Raw genomic sequence first — 12336 nt, 5'->3', positions numbered from 1 at the left:
CTATGATAGGCTTCTTTTTTTTCCCCAGAGCTTAGAAATGTATTGTGTGTTTGAATGTTATGTGTTAATAGGAGAAAAGCTAATTCCTTTAATAATTATCTGTATAACTTTTGCATAATATATTCCAAATTTGGTCTGTTAGACCAAACAGTAAAAACAGAATACAGAAAGATCATTATCTAGGTTACATGCATGGGATAAATGAATGGTTTTCACAACTAATATTGAAAATCTACATGTATAAGTTTGCACTGAAAATTTGGCTTATTTACAAATATTCTTTAAAGAATACCATGAGGAAAAGAAGCCACATTTCCCCAGGACTTAAGGTATTTCCTTAGTATAGGCAGATGGATGTGAATAGAGCACAGGTTCTATAATAAATAAGACCTAAGGTATCACCAGTTATGAATGATATCCTAGATATCTGAAATAAAGTTAGAAAGTAAGTACCTAATTTTTGATGATAGTGATGATGATGTTGAATTAGAGATCATTGGTCTAGTAACAGCCTGCTACTAATATATTTCATCTCTGCCTGCCTCAGAAAACTCATCTGTAAAATGGAAATAATAATATACCCTATCTCTCAGAGTTGTTTTGAATACAAAAAAGAAAATATTTGTGAATGGTTTTGTAGACTATAAAATGTTGTGAAAATTCCAATTATTCTAATATAAAAATTAAAGGAAGAAATAATAACCTTAGAACAGAAGTTGGAAAACTGAAACAGAACAGTGAACACTGAAAAATGATAAAGGAAATAGAATAAAAAATTCGATGATAGCACAAGAAAAATAACCTCCCCAAAAAATCAAAGGACAACTAAAAGATCATTTAATTTTAACACTATATAAATAACTAATCTGGAAAATTAAGTGCAAAGAAAGAATTTTTAGAACATTAGAATATAATAGAAAGATACCAACAAAAGACCAAAACCTAAACTAAGTATTGGACCCAGCAGATTGGGTGACAAATAGTAAAAAATTATCCTTTAGGGGAAGCAGAACCAAGATGACAAGTATAAGCAGTAACTCAAGTGAATTCTCCCAATATCTCCCTCCAAACTTTAAAATAATACCTCAAATTGAATTCAGGAGTGAAACAATCAATAAAAGGTCAGGGTGAGATACTATTTCCAACTTAAGACAACTTAAGAGGTCGGCATGCAAGGTCTTTGACACTGGGGTTAGGTTGGCCCAGAGTGCAGCACATGTCCCAGCAACAGCAGCAAGAGGTCTTGGAGGTATCTGAACAAGACAGGAAACAGCTTTAGAAGCTCTCAGTCCAGAGATAGTAAATGGGTCAGACAACTGGTCACAAAGAGATTACTAGGAACCTTTTGCCAGCATTTGGCTGTAGAACCCTATAACGTTGTTTATATGGAGGTCCTAATTGCAGTACCAAGGTGAAAAGGAACAGTAGTGCTCAGAATCACAGGAGAAATCGAGGCCCTGGTTTCAGTTCAAAGGTAAAAAAGGAGCACCAGCACTTGCAGCTGCAGGAGAGCAGAAGATTTTGAATAGTTCCATGGCCAAGAGAATGTTAGCACTTGTGACTAAAGGGGGAACAAGGTTCTTTTTTGAGTAGACAAGAATATAGTGGGGGAGGAGCACAGCATTCTTTGGATATGTCACCTTGGAAGCATTGATAATTTACAAATCCAAAAACTATCTCTGAAAACAGTAGGATGAAAAAGAGTGGAATCTATTATGCTTTAGCTAATATGAAAAAAAAGGCAATCATGATTTCAGACAAAGGGAAATCAAAAATAGACCAAATTAGAAGAAATAAGCAGAGCAATTAATAAAAGGTACCAGAGACAATGAAGTAATATCATTACGGAACATATGCACCAGATGACATAGCATCAAAATTCTTCAAGGAAAATTTAAATGATTTATAGGAAGAAATAGATATGAAAACTATTAGTGGGAGACAAGAATTAAATAAATATAAACACAAAATAAAGAAATTGAGATGATGAAAAGAATGTTAGAAGTGGATTGAATGGAAATAGAAAAGGAATATGCCTTTTTTCTCATCTGTACAAGGAACCTTCACAAAAATTGACAGTACATTAATAAAATCCTCAAAAATAAACATAGAATATTAAAAGAATCCTTTGCAGACCATAATGAAAAAAAAAATTACATTCAATAAAAGGCCATGGGAAGATAGATTAAAAATTAATTGGAAATGAAATAATCTAATTCTAAAGAATGAGTGGATCAAAAAACAAATCATAGAAAAAGCTAATAATTTCATTTAAAATGTCCACAATGAGAAAAATTATCAAAAATTTTGGGATGTAGACAAAGCAGTTCTTAGGAGAAATTTTCTATTTCTAAATGCTGATATCAATAAAATAAAGAGAAGATCAATGAATTGAACATGCAAAATTTAAAAACTGGGGTAGTTGGAACAAATTTAAAATCCCTCATTAAATATCAAACTAGAAATCTTAAAAATCAAAAGAGAGATTAATAAAACTGAAAGTTTAAGAAGCCCACTAAATAAATAAAACTATGAGCTGATTTTATAAGAAAAAAAAACACAATAAAATACGCCATTAATTTGAATTTTTTTAAAAAATATTTATTTATTTTTAATACACATTACTTTATCCATCTTGTTGGGAGAGAAAAAAACAAAGAGAAAAAACTATGGGAGAAAAAAAAGGTGAACAGACCATGAGTTGATTTACATTATATCTTTATAGTTCTTTTACTAGATACAAATGGTGTTTTTTGTCCAAAGTCTATGGGGATTGCTCAGCTAGCAAGTGTTTGAGTCAGAATTTGAACTCAAGTCAGTCGTACTCCAGGGCTAATACTATATCCATTGCATCACTTAGCTACCCCTATTAATATGATTTTAAAAGAAAAGAAGAAAATTGAATTACTAGCATCAAAAGTTTAAAAAGTGAATATGTCATCAAAGAAGATGAAATTAAAGCAATTAGCAGCTATTTTGATTAATATGTGCAATTACTCTGATAATCTAAATAAAATGAATGCATATTGATAAAAATACAAATTCCTCAGATAAGCAGAAGAGGAAATAGAAATTTCAAGTATATGACATTCAGAAATTTGATCACTGTGCTAGAACTCACTGACCAAAGGGAAACTACTGCCATTGACTACGAAGAAGCATATCAAGGCAAAAGGAATCCCATCAAATGTAAAAAAGGAAAGAAAATAGCAAAACGTGAAAACCTAAATGGTTAATAAAATGGTTTAAAAGAAAGAATGATACAATATTATGCAATGTTGAACATTTACTTTATGAGGGAAAAGTTTTTTTTTTTTTTTTTTTTTTTTAATAAATTGCTGACATCTAAGCAGTAAGAAGGAGAAAATCCTAGCTCATCAAAGTCCTTGGAAGACAAATTCAGAAGACAAGAAAATTTGTAACTCTATTAGAAAAATCACTAATTTCATAAATATATTTACTATTTTGTACTTATGCTGCTGTGTACATATGCCAAAGATGTTCAAAGACGCAGTCCCTCAAATGAAAATATTCAAAGCAACATTCCATTTGCAAAAAGCTGAAACAAAGTTATTCAATGACAGAATAGCTGAATTCTGTGTGAATGTAATGAATTGTGCCTTAAGAAACAATCAAAATACTTAATTTTGAGAAACTTTTTATTAATTCAAAATAATGGTGGCAGGACCGAAACAATATAATGACTATGATTTTTAAATGAACAAAAACTATAAAGGCAGATTGAGTCATACTGAAGATAAAGATCAATCTAAAGGATAAGTGGTTAAATAATCCTCTCTCCTCTGGTAAAAAGGTGTGTCTCTAGGTAGCAGAATTTATATCAAATGTCAGTTGCAATTACTTTGCCAACTTTGTTTAATTGTTATTGTTGTTGTTGTTGTTGTGTTTTTTGTTTTTTTTTTTTTTGACAAGATGGATTCTGTGGCATAGGGATCAAGATGGGGATTTATGTAAATATTTATGGGATAACAATGAAAATTGCCAATAAAACTTTTAAGAAGGGAGGGATTTCTAAGGAGGGGAAGAAAAGCAAAAAGCATTTATATTACCCCTACTATGTGCTATATAAATGTGCTTATGTGCCTACTATGTGCCAGATACTGTGTTAAGCACAATTGGGTTTTCAATCTCTAACATTAATACTCGACCAAATAGAGGAAACTTCAAAAAGCATTATCCAGAACATAATTGTCACTATAGCACCCAAACTCTTTAGTGTTCTCCATGCTGAAGACCTTTGACAGCTCATATAATATCCAGATATAAAAAAACTTCTCCAGTAATTCAAAACACAAGAACACAGATACCCCAAAAAAGCAGTCAGGAAACAATATACTTCCACATCATCACTCCTTTACTACAAGAAGTTCTCACATTTTTCTCCTTCCAAAAGAAACAGCTTGATCATGATAGAATGAGCCAAACTCAACAAATACCAATCCAGAAGTCCCTGTCCTACCTGCTCTTTTCTTGCTATTTTCAAGCAGCCTAAGAATGGGAAATGGGCAGTAACCATATCCACCATCTGCTAGCCACTGCCACATAGTTCAGGTGTTTTGGCTGCTAGAGTATTTTAATACAGCACATTTGGGAATTGTGTACTACTATATTGGCTGGAAGCCATGACTAATGGCCTAAAGTTGACTCTAGTATCAAAATAACTGCTAAAGGAGGTAGCCCATGCCAGACTTCTTGATATAACCTGCCAAAAGCACTTATTTCTCAATTTTAAATGGCCAAATAAGCCTTAGGGAAGAATTCATATTGATTTTTAAAAATTATTCCAGGAAAAAAAATCATGATCATAATAGATTCCTCCTTAAAATGGCTCAAAAAGAAGCTTTCTAGTTAAAATTGTAGAACATATTCTTACAAAATTTCTTCAAACAAATGCAACAAATAGATATAGGAACGAGAAGAACAGTGATAACATAAACAAAAGAAAAACATTTTAAATCTATGAAAATAAGAGTAAAAGTGAAGAAGAGTGCCGATATAGATTCTTTTTAAAAAGATAAAGTACAACCCTCAAATGAAATTCCTGTTGTTGATAAAAGGGAAGTCCGGGTTAAGGAAAATTGAAATTATTAAAATACAGGAATTTTGTTTAGTGAGATTTTCTTAGTCGCATATTAACAATAGAAATAAAAAGAGAGAGTATGTGTGTGTGTGTGTGTGTGTGTGTGTGTGTGTGTGTGTGTGTGTATCTTCTCTTCTGAATGTATGATTGGAAAAAAGGCAAACTTGACCATTTTATATATAAACATATTAAATTATTCAATGACAAGATACAGTGGATTAAAAAGCAAAATACAGCAATATGTTAGTTGAAAGATATCTAATTCAAAAAAATCTAAATAGTTTCAAAATAAAAGAATAATCTAATATTTACATTAAATTATTAATCATTAAAAGCATTAAAATCATTAAAGGTAATCAGTAAAAGCATTAAAAAAATCTAAAAAATAGAATTTAATTAAAATAAGAAAGTATTAAAAAATAAAGATTATATTACTCCAAAATATGCTGGAGAATATATATATATTATTATATATGAGAATATATAATATTAAATATGTGTGCATCTAATAATTCTATTGTAAGATTCACAAGAGAAAAACTCAGCATTCTAAGAAGAAATCAACTAAAAATTAGTCATTGAGATTTTTAGCATTTAGATCAGAATATTTCAAATTTAACAAAAATGCAGAGTAAAAAAGTATTGAACTGAATTTACTAGATACATAGAATTTAATGTGAAAAATAAAGGCTATATTATTTTTCACATGTTTATGTAACTTAAAAATGAGTAACAAATTGAGTTATAAAAAGATATCATTAAACAGAGTATAGCAGAGATTCTGCCAGTTATAATGCAGTAAAACTATTAGTAAATTATGATGTTGTGAATGAAAAGGTGTAGACTGACCAAAAAATTCTAAAAGTTAAGTAAAGATTGTTGGAGAGGCAAAAATAAAATAGGAATAATAAAACAAAATCAAAATAATAAAAAAAAAATAGAAGCATGGAAAACAAACAATATAAGAATTTTTGGACTAATTGAAAATAATGTTTTAAAAAAAAGTGTATATACTAAATTGCCATGAAGTTTTAGACTAAAAAGTGAAATGGAAATTTTTTTAAAATCCACCAATTTCCACCTGAAAGTGATTCCAAAATAAAAACTTAGCAATATATCTGTTAAATTTTGAAGCTCCCAAATCAAGGAGAAAATTCTACAAGCAAGGAGAAACAATTTAAATGCTCGAGAATGAAGAACAATCACAACCAAGCAATCAACTAGAATAACACATGATTTAGTAATGTCTACATTAAAAGACTGATGGTTATGGGTGATATTATAAAGAGCAAAGTAGGTTTTACAATCAAAAATAACTTACCCAGCAAAGCTGAATGTAGTCCCTAATGAACTTACAGAGAATCATGAGGAAAAAACCAGAATAGGGCAGAAAATTTCAACTAATATCAGAAAAAACATAAGGTAGACATGAAAGACTAAGGGATTTAATAATGTCAAACTTTTTATTTCTTATATGGGAAAATGTTATCTATACACTTAAGAATGTAATCATTATTAGGATAGTTTGAAAGGGCATACATAGATAGAAGGTTTGGGTTGAGTTGAGCTTAATGTAATACACCTAAAAGAAATTGTTAGGGAGAGATAAAATATAAGAATGAGGAATGAATAGAACTGTTACTGTGGAAGGCAGGATGGGATTAGGGCTTGGAAAGCTAGAACCTTATTCTCATTAGAACTAAGTTCAGAAGATTAGCTGTGAAACATCCAATGCAACTACAAAAGGCAAATAGTGAGCCCCTGAACTCCAGAATAACAAAGGACTTGGGCCATATCCACCAGCACAAGAAGGAAGTCAGCATCACTGGCCCCAGGGTAGCATGAAGCTACTGTCAGAAAACTTGAGATAATCTTGCCTTTGCTCTAAGAGCAGACCTCAACCTTTAAAAAATGATTTAAAAAAAGAAGAAGAAGAAGAAGAAGAAGAAGAAGAAGAAGAAGAAGAAGAAGAAGAAGAAGAAGAAGAAGAAGAAGAAGAAGAAGAATTCTAACCACAGCTTTTATGAAGACAGAGAAGAACAGACCTCACATCCTTAGGACACTAAAGGCAAATTGTCTCCAGATGAAGCTCCAAAGAGTGATATGAATTGGTCTTCATCTAACAAGGCTCTCTTGGAAGAATGCGAAAAGGCTCTTAAAAGAGTTAGAAGAAAAATGGGGAAAGGAAATAGGAACTTTGCAGGAGAGTTTGGAAGAGGAAACAGAAATTATATGAAGAAATCTCCTTTAAAAATACAGAGAAATGGAAAAAGCATATAACTCCTTACAAAATAGATTTGATGAATTGGAAAAAAGAAATCAACTCTGTGAAAAATAAAATTTGTGAAATGGGGGAAAAAATCCTAATGAAGAAAACCACTTGTTTAAAAATTCAAGTGGCCAAATGCAAAAGGAGATAAAGAAACTAACTGAAGAAAATAATTCACTAAAAATTAGAAAAAATTAGAAAAAAAATGACTCAATGAGACATCAAGAATCAAGCAAACAAAACACAAAAAAAGAAAAAATAGAAGAAAATGTAAAATAATTCATTGGAAAAACTTCTGAGCTGGAAAATAGATCCAGGAGAGAGAATTTAAGAATTATTGGACTACTAGAAAACCATGATGAAAAAAGGAGCCTAGACAACATCTTCCAGTAAATCAAGCAGGAAAACTTCCCTGATGTCCTAGAATGAAAGGGTAAAATTGTCATTGAAAAAATTCACTGACCACCTGAAAAAAGACCCTAAAATGAAAACTCCAAGGAATATTGTAGCTCTATTTCAAAATTATCTGATCAAGGAGAAAATATCGCAAACAATCAGGAAAAAACAATTCAAATATCGAGGAGTCAAAAACAGTATTACCCAGGACCTACCAGCTTCCACTTTATAGGATTGAAGGGCCTGGAATATGATATTCTGAAGGGCAAAGGAACTTGTATTACAGCCAAAACTCAATTATACAGCAAAATTAAGCATTATGGGGGGGGGGAGGGGGAATATGGACATTTAATGAAACAGCTGAGTTTTATTTCTGATGAAAAGAATAGAATCAGACAGAAAATTAGATCTCCAAAAACAGAACTCAAGATAAGCATAAAAAGGTTAAAAAAAAAAAAGGGAAGGAAAAAAAAAAACCTTTTTTAAATTAAAAAGTTTATATCCCTATAAAAGAAGATGCTATGCTTAACTTTTGTGAACTATATCTCTGATATGGGTATACTTAGATGGTTGATTTTATTGCGATGATATAAAAAAGAAACTAGACATGGAAAGGTAATTGTACTGGAAGAAGAGGAAAGGGGAGGTAAAATGGGGTAAATTACATCTCTTGAAGAGGCAAAAAAAACTATTACAATTGAGGGAAAGAAGGAAGAGGGGTGTGCATTGTTTGAACTTTAATTTCATCATATTTGGCTCAAAAAGAGAATATAAGACATATTTAGCTCACAGAGAAACCTGTCTCACCTTATAGGGAGGTAGGAGAGGAAAGGAGAAAGGAAAGGGAAATACTAACAGAAGGAAAATAGAAGTGGAAGGGGAAAGGGATAAGAAAGGGAGAAGAATTTAAAAGGGAAGGGCTGTTAGAGGGTGGTGGTGATCAGAAGCAAAGCACTGGGGAGGAGGGGAAAAGAAAAAGTATAACTTGGGGAAAATAAAATGGCAGGAAATACAGAATTAGTCATTTTAACTAAGAATATGAATGGAATGAATTCTCCCATAAAATGGAAGTGGATAGCAGACTGTATTAAAAGCCAGAATCCTACAATTTGTTGCTTACAAGAAGCACATTTAAAGCAGAGTGATACATAGAGTAAAAGTAAAAGGCTGGTGCAGAATCCATTATGCTTCAGCTGAAGTAAAATTTAAAAAAAAACAGGGGTAGTGATCCTGATCTCAGATCAAGCAAAAGCAAAAATTGATCTAATAAGAAGAGATAAGGAAGGAAATTACATTTTACTAAAGGGTGCCATAGATAATGAAGTAATATCGATAATAAACGTATATGCACCAAATGGTATAGCATCCAAATTCCTAGAGGATAAATTAAGAAAGCTGCAAGATGAATTAGACAGCATAACTATTCTAGGGAAGGATCTCACCCTTGCTCTCTGAGAACTTGACAAAAAAACTAGAGTATTTCTTCTTTCTCTGATTCTAACTCTCTCTCCTCCTCTCCTTCTCCATTTCCCTCTTTCTCACTTAAGACCCACAGGACAATATTATCTTCTGATATTTAGTGGTCTTGCTCATGCAGAAAAGATAGTCAGATTGTTGGAAATTTGGAAAGCTGTGATTTCATCTTCAAGGTTGTTGGAACTAAATGTCATATTATAAAAAGATTCTGATATCTAAGTCTGCTCAGGTCAGAGAACTATAATTTAAGGTTTAAGATATATACTATATTAAATATATGTAAAGATTTATTTTTGTTTTGCACATTTTCATTTACCTGTACATTTCATTTTTTTCCCCTAAAGGCAAAGAGTTTTAAAATTTGGTCATCTTTGCTGCTCACAGACTCATCTCTTACTCTCTTGCAAGATGCCTTTTGGTGGTGGTTTCTCTATAAATACAAGGTATAGCCATTGGTTTTTTTTTTCCCAACTTTAAAAAATTTGAAATAATTCTTAGAAGCTCAAAAGTTGATTCATTTTTGAACTTAAAATTTTCTACTTATTTATATATTTATATCTTCTTCTCTCTGCCCCTGAAAAATATAGACATCTAAAACTCTCATAACAAATATGCATTGTCTAGCAAAACAATTCCCTCATTGGCCATGTCTAAATTTCTTACATCTGTGGAAGAACTTGGTGATGTTTCATCTCTGGTCCCCTCCTGGCTTATGCTTTGATCAGAATTTTAAAGCCCTTTAAAGTTATTTTTCTTATATAATGCTGATGTCATGCTATATAATGTTTCTCTAATTCAGCTCATTTTGTTATGCATCAGTTCATAGGGCTCTTCCCAGATTCCTTTAAATCTAACAATTTCATCATTTCTTATGGCACAATAATATTCCTTTACATTAAGAAATTATAATTTGTTTAGAGATTTCTGCAATATGTATGTAAGCACTCCCTTAGTTTCCACTTTTTTGCTATTATGGAAAGAATTACTATAAATATTTTTCACTAAATATAGGTCCTTCTCCCCCCTCTTAAATATTGTTGTTACAAGGGCAGCCCCAACATAAACATTTTTCCTAGAATCCTTCTGCAGAGAATAATTCTTTGGTGTATTGATGGTGAAAAGTTGTTTGAAGTCTGGAATTCCCCTGGAGGAGTCAAGGTTTTAAATTTGGCATTCAGAAATCCCACACTCAAGCTTTCTAAAAGTAAATCAGAAAAAGATTTGTGAAGCCAAGTAGATTGCTATAAATAAAACAAAAGCTCTTCTGCCTTCAAGTTGATGGATTTATTTTGAGATTTTAAATATGCTTTTCTCCACACAAAGAAATTTTTAAAAATTGTTTCCCTACTTTAATCCCTCAGATTGGCTCCCAAGAATATGATTCCAGAGGGTGGGAACAGAATTTTCTGATCCCTTTCATTAGATCATGTAGTTATAACACTATATATTTACTTCACAAGTTTAATGAATCATTTATTTCAGGGATTCAAGCTATAAACCACAGGTAATTGGAAGTTCTCTCTAAAATTTAATAATATTTGCACATACCTTAGCCTTTTCTGTTCTCTCTATGCCCTCCAAACAGATGTCTTGTGATTTTTCTGAAATAGATACTAACTCTGTCTAAATAGCTAGTAAAATCACTCATAATCCTACTCTAACATTCCAGCTCACCCTCAAAAATAATATCATGTATTAAAAAGATTAATCGCCTGATTCCTATTTTGTGTCACCACATCTTCATCAAGATGGAATAGAAAACATAACAATGACCTTAGCACATTATACCAACGTGGTTAGAATGTGATCTTCATTGTTTAGGGAAAGTATGAGGGTTAAATTCAATGATTATTTATAATGTTATGCCTCATAATATTATTTAATTATCCATTGTTGAGTTGTTTCAGTCACGTCCAACTTTCTGTAACCCCATTGGAGTTTTCTTGGCAAAGATACAAAAGTAGTCTGCCTCTTCCTTCTCCAGTTCATTTTTACAGAAGAAAAAACTGAGGGAAATGAGGTTCGGTGATTTGCACAGTCATATAGCTTGTTAGTGTGAGAAGCTGGATTTGAACTCAGATCCTCCTGACAGCATCATTCTATTCAATGTGCCACCTAGTTGCCCAATTGCTCATTACTTAATCAAAATAAAAATTCACAATACTTATGTTATATTCCCATGGAAACATTTTATTATTTTTTGACAAAATGCATATATTCATTAGCTCTCTGTCAAGCCAGGTGGTACAATGCATAGACTGCTGGACTTGGCATCAGGAAGACCTGAGTTAAAATTCTGCCTCACACATTTATTCACTGGTGACCCTGGATAAGTCACTTAATCTCTTAGCCTCTTATGTCCTGTCTGTAAAATGAAGGCAATAATGCACCTACTTTGCATGCTTGTGTGAGGATCAAAACATCTACTACTTTCCCTCTGCGGATTATCTCCATTTTATGCTAGATGTAGCTTCTTTGTGAATAATTGTTTGCATATTGTCTCTCCCATAAGACTATGAACTCTATAAGAGCAGGGATAGTTCTTAGCACAAGTACTTGGAAAATTCTTAATCAATGTTATTTCACTAATCTATAGTATCACGGGATTTAGAAGGATAGTTAAAGGAATAGTCCCTCAGATAGAAAGCTCATCAGTATCATTCAGAATTCTTAATGTGTCTCCTCACAATGAAATTGGGGGAAATGTCACTTTTTGACTTAAATCTGCTAGATTCCATGAAGAGAATTCAGGTTTGATTCCCTCCTTGTGCAAATAGAATAATAGAGGTTCAGAAAAGATAAATGCTTATGAAAAGCTACATATTTAGTAAGGACATACTGGAATGTAAAACCCAAGTACTCGGACTCCAAATTCACTTCTTGTTCTGCTGCGGCATATGAAATTAATAAAGTATACAATCATACTGTAAAGCAATTTTTGGTATTTATATAGTATAACAATTCAGTCAGATCTTTAAGAGTATAATAATACAAAAGAAAGAGAAAAATTACATATTATATCAACTGATCAAAATTGTCCTTTATCTCTAGTAAATATACACACAGAGAGACATATATGTATATGTGTATGTAT

The 12336-nt window shown here is 31.8% G+C and overlaps 1 protein-coding gene across 1 annotated transcript in view; it reads left to right on the top strand.

Annotated features, from left to right (window-relative positions):
- FAM227B (family with sequence similarity 227 member B) overlaps positions 1–12336 on the top strand; it is a 315782-nt gene that overhangs the window by 19163 nt on the left and 284283 nt on the right. Inside the window, exon 6 of the mRNA XM_051980612.1 lies at positions 9587–9685. Within this exon, the coding sequence (XP_051836572.1) occupies positions 9587–9685 (99 nt within the window). The remainder of the gene's footprint in view (positions 1–9586; positions 9686–12336) is intronic.

This window comes from Antechinus flavipes, chromosome 2 (assembly GCF_016432865.1).
Source record: "Antechinus flavipes isolate AdamAnt ecotype Samford, QLD, Australia chromosome 2, AdamAnt_v2, whole genome shotgun sequence".
NCBI classification, from domain to species: domain Eukaryota; kingdom Metazoa; phylum Chordata; class Mammalia; order Dasyuromorphia; family Dasyuridae; genus Antechinus; species Antechinus flavipes.
The sequence above is the reverse complement of the archived record's forward strand: the minus strand, read 5'-3'. Positions and strand labels throughout refer to the sequence as shown.